This window comes from Stylophora pistillata, chromosome 6 (genome assembly GCF_964205215.1).
Source record: "Stylophora pistillata chromosome 6, jaStyPist1.2, whole genome shotgun sequence".
NCBI classification, from domain to species: domain Eukaryota; kingdom Metazoa; phylum Cnidaria; class Anthozoa; order Scleractinia; family Pocilloporidae; genus Stylophora; species Stylophora pistillata.
Window position 1 is genome coordinate 6142962 of NC_142524.1, and position 16326 is coordinate 6159287.

At 39.4% G+C, this 16326-nt stretch overlaps 1 protein-coding gene, 1 long non-coding RNA gene and 1 pseudogene across 4 annotated transcripts in view; 1 reads left to right on the forward strand and 2 right to left on the reverse strand.

Annotated features, from left to right (window-relative positions):
* Positions 1 to 15271, reverse strand: part of LOC148727945 (uncharacterized) — a 33927-nt pseudogene extending 18656 nt beyond the window's left edge. Inside the window, exons 1-3 of the transcript XR_016002561.1 lie at positions 15139 to 15271; positions 14134 to 14309; positions 13311 to 13638 (exon numbers count right to left, since the gene is read on the reverse strand). The product of XR_016002561.1 is annotated as an uncharacterized LOC148727945 (transcript). The remainder of the gene's footprint in view (positions 1 to 13310; positions 13639 to 14133; positions 14310 to 15138) is intronic.
* LOC148727947 (uncharacterized) lies at positions 528 to 5763 on the forward strand. The gene is made up of 2 exons (XR_016002564.1): positions 528 to 901; positions 4918 to 5763. It is a non-coding gene; the product is annotated as an uncharacterized LOC148727947 (long non-coding RNA).
* LOC148727948 (uncharacterized) lies at positions 3284 to 9819 on the reverse strand. 2 transcript variants are annotated; one of them, XM_088763404.1, is made up of 8 exons: positions 9675 to 9818; positions 8949 to 9211; positions 7853 to 7897; positions 6935 to 7045; positions 5899 to 6074; positions 5062 to 5389; positions 4606 to 4649; positions 3284 to 3482 (listed from the first exon to the last, which is right to left on the reverse strand). In XM_088763404.1, the coding sequence occupies exons 2-7, from the start codon at positions 9196 to 9198 to the stop codon at positions 4606 to 4608; spliced, it is 954 nt and encodes a 317-aa protein (XP_088619530.1). In that variant the 5' UTR covers positions 9199 to 9211; positions 9675 to 9818; the 3' UTR covers positions 3284 to 3482. The 2 variants fall into 2 exon arrangements, with proteins under 2 accessions (XP_088619530.1, XP_088619531.1); XM_088763405.1 differs by lacking the exon at positions 6935 to 7045 and having other exon boundaries at positions 9675 to 9819.
* Positions 15272 to 16326: the final 1055 nt, after the last annotated feature.

Sequence of the window (16326 nt, forward strand, 5' to 3'; positions counted from 1 at the left end):
TGATGCATTTATAAACCATGACTAAGTCATTAAAAAGTAGTTTTTTCTTTACGTTAAGCCATTTAAGAGACTTCAGTGCCTCTGTGATGTGATCGTACTTTTTCAAGCCAGTCACGATCCTGCAAGCGTAGTTCTGGACTAACTGAAGTTTTTTGATATTCTTATTACTTGTGTTGCTCCAAACTGTCGAACAATAAAAAAGTTTGCAAAAGACGAAAGCGTTTATGAGGTATATCAGAGTGCTTCGATCCAGTAAATGTTTTATCCTATTGACTCTCGTTAATTTAAACATACAGTCAGATACCGTTTTTGTGATGTGCTCATTAAAATTAAGATGGCAATCAATGTGCACTCCCAGGTCCTTAACTACGGTCACAGGCTTGATTTCAGTTCCCAATATTGTGGCACTTGGAAGAGTGGCAGGTAAAGTTCTCATTAGTTGGGGGACGCCCACATGGAGAAGTTTTGTTTTATCAGGGTTTACGAGCAGCGAATTTCTACAAACATTTATTTCTACGAATTTCCTTCCACGCACTAGAAAAATTCAGGACGGCCGTTAATTTGAAATTCTCGCTGGATTGGTTTCTAGACAAACCGACTTTTGTGGGATTTTTCTCGATGAACTTAAAGGGCAACTATTTGGCTTTCGTGCTGCCGAGTTTTGATTCGAGGGAAAGTATTTAAGTGTTGTTTTCGAGCAATTTTGGCGAACATGTGCCAACAGAAGTATGTGTCAACATCATGTCAACAGAAATAGTTTGGCGAGCATGTGTCAACAGAAGTTTCCGGCCTTCCCGTATCTTGTGCACGGTGACTTCGGTGGTGATTGGGGCGTCGAGCTAAAACACATCAAAACGGCCTCAAATCGCGAGGAGAACAACACAGACTACTCTCTATGAAGGTAAGACTTTATTTCTTTGATTATTTCACACAACTTTACATTTACGGAACTCAAAAGCAAGTCCAACTAAACCACTATACAAACTCTTTAATAATCCACTGTGAAAGAGCCTGTGACAGAGCTTGGGCCACCTGTGCTTTTAGGACTCAGACGCCCATTTCTCTGCAGTCGAGTATTCTGTAGCATATTTCCTTTCCATTTTTGGCTCCACAAAGGTATGTTTTGATCAAGTTTGGAATAAAAAAACCATCACCCTTGAAGGGACCGGACGCCATTTTGAATCTATCCAAGTAGTTCGGCATATTCTCGCCTTTGTACCATCCCCCAAATATACGTACAAAGTGTTTAATCCGGGTTTAATGCATAAATTAATGTCTAACAAAGTAAGTGAGTGCTTTTTAATTGAATTTCTCCCCCAAACCCTAAACCCCATAGCATGACTTACGTCATACCATGAGGTAAAAATGACTGAAGGTTGTGTCTGTAAAATGAGGTGGTAGTTTAGAGCTTAACATTAGTCAAGAGCATGGAGTTCTACAAAAACATTAAAAGAGCTTAGTTCAACTACAGGTTCTGTAATCGATTGAATATGAATTTTAGGAAACGAGTAATGACCAAAGACAAATGGCATGCAATGGATTCTTGCATTCTCATCGTTCACATCACCGCAGTTTTTATTTCAGTTTTGCATTTCGAGATCAAAATCTTCTTCTGTCGTTTTGTTGCAAATTTGCTCCAAATGACCTTGACCTTTTTTTTTGTTCGCAAGTCGTGCATCAGCTCCCATTTATTTTTGAGATTTTTAAGAGTGAGGGATGGAACAAGGAGCGTCAGCTAAGGCATCCAAGTGACCAGTTTTCGCTTTTAAGTGCTACTGAGACCAAATCGATGGGTAGTCTCTAAAAGGGGTCCGATGCATTTCGGTTCAAAAGATCTATTTCCTTCAAACTTTGCCCATGAATCTGTCCTAGTCTAAAAGTAATCGAAACTGCCTTGGTTTTGCGAAATATAATAAAATATTCTTTTTCCGAGCGAACATCGCTTCAGCGCTGAAAGGCCCGATTTTAAGAGCGCCGATCATCAAAAATGGCACAAACTGAACTACTCGTCTATCACAAACCTCTTCTTTGAGGAATTATGTTTTGCTTCGCATATTTAGATCAATCCGTTGTGATTACAAATCACATAAGTTTTCCTTTTTTGATGTATTTTTGCACTGAAAATTATGTTTCAGTTTGACACCTACTTTGCCTTTGCCGCCATGACCGTAAATATGCAACTTTTAATCTGGGCTCAGCCCAAAATTCGAAGTTCTACTCCAGGCTAACTTTAGACTAGCTAAAATAGGGTGGAGGAGTATGAAAATATGTTGTGGTTTCGGCGAACTTCTAGTGCATCCGGTCAACATAATATGCACATTTTCGAAAATTCCACCTGACAATGCACAAAGAGTGGACTCAATTCACAAAATGTACGTCTATAACCAATGGTTGACGCCTCAATTGAGCACTTATGATACCATAAAACAACATCTAGGAGAGAAATATCTCCACACCCATCTAGAAAAAAGTTGCCGCCGAGAGCTGACTTTTCGCTCTAACTGTCAAAAGTAAATGGGATAAGTTAAATGCTTCCTTGTTGTTTACAGATCTCTAATTTAAGAAAACCTGAATCTCCGAGGTCTTTTTTCGTGAATACTGGCATTTTTTTTCTAGAAAGGACGTAAAGTGGCATGATTCGACTTTCCTTTTAATTCACCTTGTATTTGAACATTTGATGAGCTCGTTCAACTTCCCAACCCTACCCGTGTGCCAAAATTGCAATCAAATACCCCACCCAATATTGAGGGATTCATTACGTAATCAACCAATGTTGTAGAATTTAGAAAAAGTCCCGTGTTACCTTTTGGTGCTGCTGTTGGGTTGTTTTTTCTTGTAAGCACCATTATACGATTTGAAAATTGTTTTTCTAAGCCATTCGCTCACGAAAGCCGACTCTTTACCTTCAAACTCGTCCATAAAACACATGTATTATGCTGGAAAGACTCAGTATGTCTGGTTCAAATGCCCCACCCCACCCAGGCAAGGTGGTTTAAATTCCCCATCCCTAAGGCATAGATGGCAATTAAATTCCCTTGGGTTTCCCGGTATGTTAAGGCCTCGAACTAATCGGCGCTTAACATACCGTGTAAGTCATTACTACTAAACTACTTAACACGCAGGTAAATGTTTTTAAAAATAAATCCAGTGTTTATGTGTGCTTTTCTGAACCAATTCACCAATATACCGCATATCATCTCAGGGAAGGAGGGGGGAAGGTGCACCTCCCTGCACTCCTCCCGTAGATCCGCCCCAGCAGTAACAAAGAGAATTGACCACAGCCTTTGTGCTTATCATTTTTTTTATTTTTCAGCTTATGAGGCTTAAAATTCTACGATAAGCACAGCGAAGAACCCCTTACATTAGCTACCCAAAATCTTCCTTCACCCAACCCCAGTTACCCGAGCAAAATAATATTTATTGCCTCAAATCTTTTTCATCTGATTCGGTGGAAGACTGGTCCGATGTGATTCACTTCGATTCTGCAAGTAAAAGAGAAAGCCACATTACCATATCTAATTACAACCAGAGGGTTTATATTTGTTTCGTTGTTTCGCTTTTCGATTTATTTAGATCGCTGTTTGGGTAATATTGATTTTTTTGGTTAAGTTAAACTATTTCCAACTAACGCTCCCGTTGTTCTTTCAAAAATGTCATCCAGATCACTCAGTATAAATATAAAGATAGTGGAATTTGTCCTTCATTCTTTAGCGATTATCATCGTATCTTTAAGCAATGGAACACATTTTTCCGGGCTCTATAACGTGATTAAGCCACGCGGGATGCTGGGAGAACACGAGGAAAGCTTATAAATCATGAGCTGAAAGCGACTGATTTAGAAGCTCTCCGAATGTTCTCTTAACATCCCAAGAACGTTCTACTTCTTTTATGACATAACACATTACATTGAGCATCCGCTCGGAAACTGAATTGACCAGTCAGACTATGCGTATCATGTTTACCTTGTTATATTTGCCGTTTAATCTCTCACATCCTAATATTGATATTCAGATTCTGCGCACTGTTCTCTTTACATTTCTTCTGGTAGATTCAGGGTTAATTTGTTAGCCAATTAAGAGCTTCCTAAGTTAATCGGTGATCATTTCCTTTACTCGAAATTAGAATCCCTTTCAGGGACTGAAGGGTTAAACCTTTAGTAAAAGTCATTATTATATGGCTGTGTCTCACAGGGACTGGGAACTACCGAATGCACAAATTTAATTGGCTGAAATCAATATTGAAAGCGGTCTAGATTGTCCCATCTAGACCGGCACCTAGACCGGTCTAGAAAAAAAAAAGGTACAAAGAATATAAAATTTTGGCATATAAGACACAGCCATATAATAAACATCTTATTAACCGAGCTAGGTCGGTCTGTATGGGAGAATCTCAACCTCGGTCGCTGGTACAGACCTCACTGCGTTCGGTCTGTACTGGCGACCTCGGTCAAGATTCTCCCATACAGACCTCCCCCTTGGTTAATAAGAACTAATTACAACAGATATCTTCCGCTCTTTACCGTATTACCAAGTTTTCCTATCTATAGCGATTTTTTCCAACTAATTTAAATTACGGATTTTCCTTTATCTTATTTCTATAACCTACCTAATGCACAAAAACTGCCAGAACGTCTGCAATTCCAACGTTTACTGCAATATCAAGGAAATGCTCAGTGAATGACACCTTTTTGGTATTCTTTACGCATCTGCACACAGAAGTAAAGTTTTCTATACATAGATTGAGTCATTCGTTGTCTAGAAGGTGGGTCCTATTGCGTAATAATCGCGTGCAGAAGTCACTAATTTAGTTACCAGGGAAAATTACTTTTGGGAGTGGGAAAATTTGTGTTCATTACTGTCATACAGAACTGAAATGCTATCAAAAGTCAAATGAACTTATGCTATGAAATATCCATAGGAATTTTAGAGTGTTCTGCCTATTGGTCTGCCTTACATATCAATATATCCCTCTCTCGTGGTCGCACTTACACCCTGGGTTAGGACGCAATGTCGGTGAACCGATTGTCCCTTGTAAATGGCAAGTAACAACAATTTCCCTTACCGTCTTTGTTCCAGTTGGTATGTCCATTCACTTTGCTGTAGAGAATGGCATTGTGGGGCTTTGATTTTTCCCATCCACAACCCCTTCCAGTGATCACCATCCAGCCATCGTCCCCTGGGCATCCTTTGTACACGCTGTTGATGATAAAGCTGCGGCCAAATCCGGGTTTTGGATCGATAGCAAAGAGATTACACGGCTCCGTTCGGATGTCAGACCAAGGTGTGTTTCTTAGCTGGTTAATATAGAACCAGTTCACGTTGTTTTTTCCTTTTGCGTTGAAGATCAGCTCCTTCACTGAATTTCCACCCTTATAAAGGACAACTTTTGCCTATTGAAATAAATAAAGATATTGCTGTTCGCCAAAGACTTGAGCTGATACATTTTTGCAATAACGAAAATGAATTCATAGTGTCAGGCGTTCTCGGGCCGAGTCATTGGAAATCTCGGATAATGTGAAAGTTAATTCCATTGGGCCCCGTTATTCCAAAAAAATGAAGCCGTTTTTCAACAAAACTGCGTTCTAAACTGTGTTCAGTTTAGCTGATTCTTTTATCTGAACATTTATTTTTGTGAACAGTTTCAAGAGGACAAAAGCCAGTAGTGGAAGTAACTTCATCTAGTTAAATCAATCTTCTTGTATAGAATGACTGAGGCCCGGCCACTGATCAAGTAAATCTGCGGTTTGGGTCAAACCTCGTAACATACCGGCCTTATGTGTTGAAACGAGTGAGTGTCCAGTTGTGGTAATTGTAAGCTAGATTTTATCTGTGAATCAGTATTATATGGGCGCAGGAAAACCTTGCAAAGCGTGTAGATATTCTGGGTAACGCTGTTTACCTCAGTGGCGCCGAAGTCTTCCCAGTTCAGCAGAATCCTGTTCTTGTAGTCATTTGGGAATCGGTTAGTGACGTCGAGAGCTTTCAGTTGGTCCTCATTGAAAGTGCCACCCGACTTGTAGATGTCCAGTGCCTTTTGATTGGCCCCAGTTACAGCCTTAAACACCATGGTCCAGCCTGAAGGTTATCAAAGAGACAAAGTAATTTATTCAATTATGACAAAATTATATTACACGTCTGTTGAGTTAACAGCGAGGTGTCTGCAGGGCGAAAATTGACTCTACATGAGAATGACTGATCTCATACCCAGATGAAATGTACCACTGCTAGGCTGTGGAGGGTATGGGTACAAAAATTAACCTTTTTTGACTTATGGATTAAAAAAGGGTAGGGTGGGTGGGGGAATGGCACTAATGATATCAGAGACAGACCAATTGCTGACCTCTCGCAGCTTGCGTTTCACGACGTCCCATGCTCTTCGTAGGCGAGGAAACGTATTTAGATGTGCAATTGAAATCTGCGATAACTAACCCATGCATTGGGGTATGGTATGATAAATACGTAAATAAATACGTAAGTTGAAGCTCCCCCTTAGGGGCTTTTCAGCCACAATGTAAATAAACTAAGTGCTTAAAAATCCCCACTTGCGGGGGGCAGACCGGTGGGCTATTTATAGAGCGCAGCCGAGGAGTTGAACTAGGAGCAACCGAGAACAAATCCAGTGAGTGGCAGGTTGGAGGATTTGAACCCGGGACACCGGATTATAAGTCCAGCACCCTAACCACTTGGTCACGCCGCCTCCTTATAGCCTATTAAAAACAAAAGTTTTTTTCGTTTTGATAGCTTTACACTGTAATTGAAAAGTTTTGATAGCATTTACACTGTAATTGAAAAGTCACGGAATTCCCATTGGTGCATATAAATTGGCAGATGAACAAAAATGTAAGCATAAACAAAGACACATGGTTCTATTCTCACCCAATTTTAAAATGTTATGTATAACTTATTTGAATTTCTGAAAAATTACTCTTGCATACCTTTACAGACACCGCAACTTTTGAAGCAATTGTGCAACATATATTTTGGATTTTTTGTGCATTCGCCAACTGATGCCCAGTATGGACAATGGTGGTTTTTATCCTCACAAGCTGACAGAAAAAAAGGATAGCAATGTAAATATAAATGAATTGCTGAATCTTATCAGATTTCATCAGTATTTCTGTTTAAGTCACATTCCCCCAAATCAGGACCTCTTCATGCCTGGTCACCCGTCTGCCGAACTCGTTGTTTTCTAAATTTTGATTCCCCGCTCATTCCCTTGTGAATCAATTCTGGTAACTATTTGAAGGGAAGAGCTGTATTCAACCGGGCCAAAGTTGCAGTTGAACTCAAATCACCCAAGTTTGATGCTGAACCGGCATATTGGCCACTAAGGAAACTGACGATTATGTAGAGGAGGCCGGTGGGGGAGGGGGAAAGGGGTTAAAGAGCTAACACTTCTTTCAAAGTATTTACGCTGTAATTGAAAGGTCCATAAAAATTAGCAGTTGAATAAAAATGTAAGCATAAAAAAGAAAAAAGTACAACATGGATCTATTTTCACCCAATTTAAATCACTCTTCGAGTGTCGTGAGCAAAGATCACAACAACCAATCAAAGAGAAGAACAATGAAAAGTGCAAACTTTCTGAAATTGGCTTCAGTTAGGTGTGCGTCTGATTGAAATGTGACGCGAGTTTCCTCGACCAATCTCACAATGAAGAAAGGCACAGTCAGTTAAATCCTGAATCATTATGGACTCTCAATTGAAAGTTTCAATAAATTAAAAAAAAAAAAATAAGCAGAAAAAGTATGGAGCGTGCGACGAAGACAAAAGTATTAAGAGAAATAATAAATAATAATAAAAATAATACAAACAATTCAATTTATCATATAAATAAACTCGGTATCGCTAACCTCCGTTGAACATGTCACAGTATACTGGAAAAGCGTCTTTGATTTCTGTTTGCATGAGACAAAACGTTACGAATTTAAAGTACGTCACATTTCTGGTCATTATGGTTTTTTTTTTGGATATTGAAGGGGATTTACTTCATTTAAGGATTCGCATATCGGATGTCGCTGATAGTGTTTGTAGCTGTAACACTAACCCAGTCCAGATCAAAAATTACACATATGATATAAAAAGATTTAAGAGATCTCGCTGAAACTCACTGAGCAGTAAAGTTAAAGCATAGCCATGAATGCAGTGGAACTTTGTTAAAGTTTTTTACCCGATTGATTTTCAACCCAAAGCACCTTTTTAATCTATGGTCACGTGGCTGTTCCGTAAAGAGTTTTTATAGTCAGATTAGTCATTATTTCTCGTCCGAGGGGGAAAAGGATTTTTTTTGGGAGGAGAGAATCCCATGGTTCTCAGGGGGAACGGAAGAGGGCATCAGTCGCCGCCACTGAGTGTAAAGGAAGGACTTTCCGAGATTGACTGCCTATGAAATGAAAGAATGGGAGGGGAGGGGGGGAAGTCTTCAGCATATTACAGAGCCTTATGCATGGATAAGGTAAATTTAGTTGTGACATAACCAAAATCTTCTGACCCCCTCCCCCCTTTCTCTCCCCCCCCCCCAACCAGGCTATAAATAATGATCGTTCCCTAAGTGAAGATGTAGCCAAATACAGAGAGGGGGGTAAATTTTTCTCCAACTCCTCATCAATTGGGCTCCACTCCTCGCTCTCATCATGAATCTGGGTCCCCTCATGAGTGCCTTGTCACCCGAGCAGACTTTGTATCCCACCTCTCCCCTCCCCACTGTTTCCTTTGTGAAAGTTTTCTTGTGATCGAATGAGAGGTGGCAGGTACTCAAGCTTACCACGGTGAAACTTGAAAGCTTACACCCATTTAATAGCCGGGTCGAATCTTCTCATACGAAAAACGGAAGGGCGAAATGTCCTCTACTAAAGAACATGGACATCTGGGCTAGTACGCTTATAAAATGAAACGAGCTTAGCCTATGCACGCAAAGGTTGCAATTGAACCCGAAAAACGACAACTTACCACCCAACGTGATGTAATATATGCCATTCGCTGCATTGGGTCTTTCATCTTTTATGTCATCGCACGATTTTCCCGGATTTTTGGGTGAGCCTCTGTTATCTAAAATATCATCAGCTTTTATGGCTTGCCACTGATTCCCATCACAAACAAACAGCTTCCAGGCCCTATCTGCATTGCATTTATCATGATCAGCCACTGCGACAGACAGCGTACAAGTCACGAGAATGAACAAAATTACCAATTTTCGCATGTTCAACGAATATCTGCAGAGAGGACAAAAGTAAGATATGATTCAGAATCAGAGGTAGTGACTCTTGTGCTACGTGTCGCCGTCGCAGTTTCTAAGAAAATCTAACTGTCAATCAGGGAACAAACCGGTGGAAACGCTAAGACGGATAACAGTTTGGTAGAGCTATTAGTTCTGATACAGCGTCACGCATCTTTACCGTGATATCGAATTCTGAGCCACACTAACAAACAGAGGAGTATTGACCAGAACCAGTTAACTTTGAAACGGTTGTATACCGTCACTCTAAACCTTTTTTGCCTCTTTTTAAAGATAAAAAGGAACAACAATTTGTGACAGTCTATTTTTGAAACATGCGTCCTAAACCCCTTTTTGGACGGGAAGTCGAGGGGACCGCTCTTAGCGAGAGTAGCACTTAAAATAGACGATTGAGGGCAAAACAACGTTTGGAACCTTTCATCTTGTAACCAATAACTTACTCAATCAGCAGATCTAGTTCCCTTCTTAAAGTCTTCCTGGGTATTTTATCATTAAAAGACAGATCCTAGAGTCCTTTTGCTCCTTCGGATTCCTGAAGTCCAAAACGCGATCTCTTCCAATGGTTCTCTTCTTTTAAAGGTCCCTAGCTAATTCATGCACGTAAATAAGTGACAATGTTTACGTGTTGAATGAAAAGTTCCACAGGAAGTTATCACTGACTGGTAATTAAAACGTCTGGCTTCAAAATACCGTAGTTATGTCATGGTATGTTTCTTATACTAATTGATATTTTACCTAAAGAATAATAAATTGATATTTGCGATGATTGTGAAGGAAAATATAGGACAAAAAAAAAAGAAAAAAAAAATAATAAGGAGATATTTAAATAGAATCACTCATTTCGAGCTGGGATGGAGAAATACTTATGTTGAAATCAGGCCTCATTTTTGCAACGGTGAACGTGACTGTGGCTGTTTTAATAGGAACAGTAATATGCAGAGTTACAAAAAGCTTTTTATGCTTTTTCTGATGAAGAGAGCTCCTTAATGAAATTAAACGATGATGTTTTATCTAAAAATTTAAAATTAACAAAAGTTATTAATAAGTAAATGGGTAAACAACTCAAAACTAGCGGATAGATTTAAATTAAAAAATCCCTAACTAATTGATGCGTGATGAGTTTGTTTTTTAAAAAAAAATGTTCAGAAACGTAATGATACACACTTCTAAGATAAATTGTTGATAATTTGTTCAACTTCGACAATTTGACGTACGACGAGCAAAGTTATTGTTTTAAAAAAGAGTAGTTTTAATTGATACAGAAGTTCTTGTAGAACGAAATAAAGCGAAAACTGTTAAATATCTACGTAAGTCTCATGATTTGCAAACGTTGTATTTTTTTAAACTTTATACCCATAGAAATGATGATTCAACGAGCGCCTAGCTTTCTCAACAGGAAGAAAATGTGCTTATGGATATTTTTAGACATTCCAAATGCCTGGCAATATTTACTTTATATTATTGTCAGTATCTGCGCAGATCTAGAGATGAATAGGAGCTACTAGTACTTTAATTCGTCTACACGAGTAAATAATCATTTCCTTGCAGTCCTAATTTATTTACAGGTATTCCTACTCAAGATCACAGATGGAAGTTCCAAGCAAAATGAAAAATCATAGCAAAGGCGAGGGAAAGAAAAAAATGAATTAGATAAAATAACAAATTTAATTGTCGCCATATGATGGCATATTAAAAACACTGCGTTTTTTAATTATTATCATATCTAAGGCACATTACATTGAATAAGAGAAAACGTAAATGTACAACTGTTATTACAGAGCCTAATTGAACACATTAAGAAATGTTTTGATACCGTATTCCGAGCTGTTGGATCCTATGCTTGACAGACAAAATTATATTTACAACCGAGTCGTAACATAAGGTAAATACGTTGAATTCAGTCACTTTCTCCCTTTTTAAAGAGGTGTTGGGTGAGCAGAAACCGAGTTCTGCAAGGTGTAAAAGTCACTTCCTGAGAAATAAAACATTATTTTATGACGAAATGTGCCATCATGGCCTGAAGAGTATCATAGATATCAAGCAGCTTATGCTAAAGGATTTTGACGTCAAAAAGACAAATGCTTGTTATATTAAGGTGAATCAAAATGGCTCTGTTATTTTTCTCAAATACCACTCGACAAGGATCACCGCTTCTAAGGTTTTTACTTTTTTTCTTTAAAATTCCGGATATATAAATAATGCCATTCATTTCTTGGCATGACTCGGAGCCCATTCCTGACATGATATGATATTATTCACTACCCTAGAAGCATACTTAGGCAAAACTGCAGCCTCCCAAAAACACCCTGTAGGTTTTATTTTCATTTGCTTGTAATTCAGAAAAGAGGGTTCGTTGACGGTACATTTTTATAAGTGAACTGAATCTAGCAGATCAAGATATATTTTTCAGTGCTGTTATCAAAGATCAACATTCATGGTTGAAGGTCACTCCTTTAAATAATGGATCAAATCAAACCTTGCTGCAGTACCGAAAGGAAAGTATTTTGAGTCCGTGACCTGTATTTGGCAATGTGCTATATCTCGGGGGAGAAAACGGCAAAATCACTGACAATCATGACACATCGATGTCCGTAGATTTCGCTGCATGTATCTGTCAGATCACGAAATTAACCGCTGTTGATTAGGTTTGGAAACTTTTCCACAATAAGGTTATCCCTCTTTGATGTATGAAACCATCCAACATCATTACCAAGTTACAATCGTCACCAAGTTACAATTTTAAGGAAACACCCTCAAACTCGTGGGATTTCCTTGCATCAAGCATCAAGGCGTTTGTTTTTAAAAATCCCCATAGGATTTTGGGCTATCTAAACTGAGGGAAACTGCATTTTGCAGTTTCCTGCATCTCATGAGAAAACCACGACGAAGGAAAATGAAAAAATCAGTAGCTTTTGTTGCACGTAACAGTAGAATTACGAAATAATCGCAATTAGTTGGGGTTGGAAAAATTTGCTGAAGAAGGTCATCCTATGACTGCCCGGCATTATTATTAAGAGCCAATGCCTATAAAAATCGAGCAAAACTGAAATTTCGTGGCCACAGCCAAAAATTTGTTTCCGCTGATATTTTGCCCATAGATAGCTATTGGTAAGTAACCAAACATGAGGTAGTTTGTTTTCAGAGAGGCCGCTTTAATTTGGAGAAAATCGATAATCTCTGTTTTTGCTGTCGGCGACTTCAAAAACAGCCAAAGTTTAAGACGAAATGGGTCCGTTCTCAAAACTCGCTTGCATGCAAAAGAGAAGAAAGAGAGATAAAATATTTTCTGATGCGTCAGTACAGCGAGGGTTTTGCTTTTTTAACAAATGGTAAACACCACAGCGTACACTATTGAGTTATGGATGCACGCGGGAGGTTGCTAAGCACGAAAGAAGCGTAAGAGTCGCTCGAGGCGATAGCCGAGAGCGACTCTAGCTTCTTCTACGACTCTAGCTTCTTGAGAAGCTAGAGTTGCCCTCGGCTATCGCCTCGGGCAACTCTTACGCTTCTTTCGTGCTCTCCAAACTTCCCGCGTGCTCCATAACTCGATAGTGCACAGCTGAAAGCATGAACCAATTGTTAAAGAACATAGCCGGTGGAATTGTGCATCAAATGCGACGCGAAAAACGGACAACAATATCAGTTAAAGCGAATCGTGACGGCGCTGATGCCGAGTCTCCTTTTCCTTTGTTTTTCTCTTTTTCTGCCTCATTTAAGAACTCTAGCCCATGGGAGAAGGTCGAAACATTGTCTTCGTTTTCGGACTAGCAGGCCGAGTTTCTGTTTGTATCCATTATTGTCGCGAAATGTGTTATTTTTCCCCGCACTAGCAATGGCCGCTCGAGCGAAAAAAAAATTTCTGGCGAAGTCGGATTTGCTGACGCTATCAGCGTGCACTATCGGGATTTTGAGCACGCTTACGTATGATGAATTTGATTGCGCGACTCTGCTAGCTATGTTCTAAATCAATATATATCTCTTTCGTGGTCGCGCTTACATCCTGTGTTAGCTATAGAACGCAATGTCGGTGAACCGATTGTCCCTTGTAAATGGCAAGCAACAGCAATTTCCCCTACCGTGTTTGTTCCAGTTGGTATGTCCATCCACTTTGCTGAAGAGAATGGCATTGTGGGGCTTTGATTGCTCCCATCCACAACCCCTTCCAGTGATCACCATCCAGCCATCGTACCCTGGGCATCCTTTGTACACGCTTTTGATGATAAAGCTGCGGCCATATCCGGGTTTTGGATCGATAGCAAAGAGATTACACGGCTCCGTTCAGATGTCAGACCAAGGTGTATTCTTCAGCTGGTTGATATAGAACCAGTCCATATTGTTTTTTCCATTTGCGTTGGAGATTAGCTCCTTTACTGGATTTCCACCCTTATAAAGGACAACTTTTACCTATTGAAATAAATAAAGATATTGCTGTTTGCCAAAGACTTGAGCTGATATATTTTTGCTATAACAAAAATGAATTCATAGTGTCAGGGGTTCTCGGGCCGAGTGATTGGAAATCTAGGATGATGTGAATTCTATTGGGCCTCGTTATTCAAAAAAGTTAAGCCATTATTCAACAAAACAGCGTTCTAAACTGTGTTCAATTTAGCTGAACTTTTTATCTGAACATTTACTTTTGCGAACAGTTTCAAGAGGACGAAAGCCAGTGGTGGAAGGAACTTTCTCTAGTTAAATCAATCTTATATAGAATAACTGAGGCCCGGCCACTGCTTCCGTAAATCTGCGCTTCGGGTTAAACCTCGTAACATACCGGCCCTATGTGCTTAAACGAGTGAGTGTCGACTTGCGGTAATTGTAAGCTAGATTTTATCTGTGAATATTACATGGGCACAGGAAAACCTTGAAAAGCGTGTAGATATTCTGGGTAACAATGTTTACCTCAGTGGCGCCGAAGTCTTCCCAGTTCAGCACAATCCTGTTTCTGTAGTCATTTGGGAATCGGTTAGTGACGTCGATAGCTTTCAGTTGGTCCTCATTGAAAGTGCCACCCGACTTGTAGATGTCCAATGCCTTTTGATTGGCCCCAGTTACAGCCTTAAACACCATGGTCCAGCCTGAAGGTTATCAAAGAGACAAAGTAATTTATTCATTTATGACAAAATTATATTACACGACTGTTGAGTTAACAGCGAGGTGTCTGCAGGGCGAAAATTGACTCTACATGAGAATGACTGATCTCATAGCCAGATGAAATGTACCACTGCTAGGCTGTGGAGGGTCTGGGTACAAAAAGTAACCTTTTTTAACTTATGGATTAAAAAAGGGTAGGGTGGGTAGGGGAATGGCACTAATGATATCAGAGACAGACCAATTGCTGACCTCTCGCAGCTTGCGTTTCACGACGTCCCATGCTCTTCGTAGGCGAGGAAACGTATTTAAAGGTGCAATTGAAATCAGCGATAACTAACCCATTGGGGTATGGTATAATAAATACGTAAGTTGAAGCTCCCCCTTAGGGGCTTTTCAGCCACAATGTAAACTAAGTGCTTAGAAATCTCCACTGGCAGGAGGCAGACCAGTGGGCTATTTACAGAGCGCAGCCAAGGAGTTGAACCAGGGGCAACCGAGAACAAATCCAGTGAGTGGCAGGGTGGAGGACTTGAACCCGGGCCACCGGATTACAATTTCAGCACTCGAACCACTTGGCCACGCCGCCTCTTTCTAGTCTGTTAAAAACGAAAGGTTTTTTCGCTTTGATAGCTTTACACAAATCACCGAAGGATTTACACTGTAATTGAAAAGTCACGGAATTCCCATCGGTGCATATAAATTGGCAGATGAATAAAAATGTAAGAATAAACAAAAATACATGAATCTATTCTCACCCAATTTTAAAATGTTATGTATAACTTATTTGAATTCTGAAAAATTACCCTCGCATACCTATACAGACACCGCAACTTTTGAAGCAATTGTGCAACATATATTTTGGATTTTTTGTGCATTCGTCAATTGATGCCCAGTGAGGACATTGTAGGTTTTTATCCTCACAAACTGACAGAAAAAAGAAAAGCAATGTTAATATAAGTGCATCGCGGAATCTTATCAGATCCTATCAGCATTTCTGCAAATTACCGAAGGATTTACATTGTAATTGAAAGGTCAGGGAATTCCCATTGTGGTGCATATAAATTGCAAATGAATGAAAATGTAAGCATAAACAAAAATGCATGGATCTATTCTCACCCAATTTTAAAATGTTATGTATAACTTATTTGAATTTTTGAAAAATTATTCTTGCATACCTGGAGTGGCTTTGCAACTTTTGCAACAATTGTGCAGTATATAATATGGATTTTTTTTCTGCATTCACCAATTAATGCCCAGTATGGACAATGGCGGTTTTTATCCTCACAAGCTGACAGAAAAAAAGGAAAGCAATGTAAATATAAATGCATTGCTGAATCTTATCAGATTCAGATTTCATCAGCATTTCTGTTTAAGTCACATTCCCCCAAGTCAGGACCTCTTCATGCCTGGTCACCCGTCTGCCGAACTCTTTGTTTTCTAAATTTTGATTCCCCGCTCACTCCCTTGTGAATCAATTCTCGTAATTATTTAAAGGGAAGAGCTGTATTCAACCGGGCCAAAGTTGCATTTGAACTCAAATCACCCAAGTTTGATGCTGAACCGGCATATTGGTCACTAAGGAAACTGACGATTATGTAGAGGAGGCCGGTGGGGGAGGGGGAAAGGGGTTAAAGAGCTAACACTTCTTTCAAAGGATTCACGCTGTAATTGAAAGGTCCATTAAAATTAGAAGTTGAATAAAAATGTAAGCATAAAAAAGAAAAAAAGTACATGGATCTATTTTCACCCAATTTAAATCACTCTTCGAGTGTCGTGAGCAAAGATCACAACAACCAATCAAAGAGAAGAACAATGAAAAGTGCAAACTTTCTGAAATTGGCTTCAGTTAGGTGAGCGTCTGCTTGAAATGTGGCGCGAGTTTCCTCGACCAATCTCACAATGAAGAGAGGCACAGTCAGTTAAATCCTGAATCATTATGGACTCTCAATTGAAAATTTCAATAAATGAATAAAAAAAATTTTCAGCAAAAGTATGGAGCGT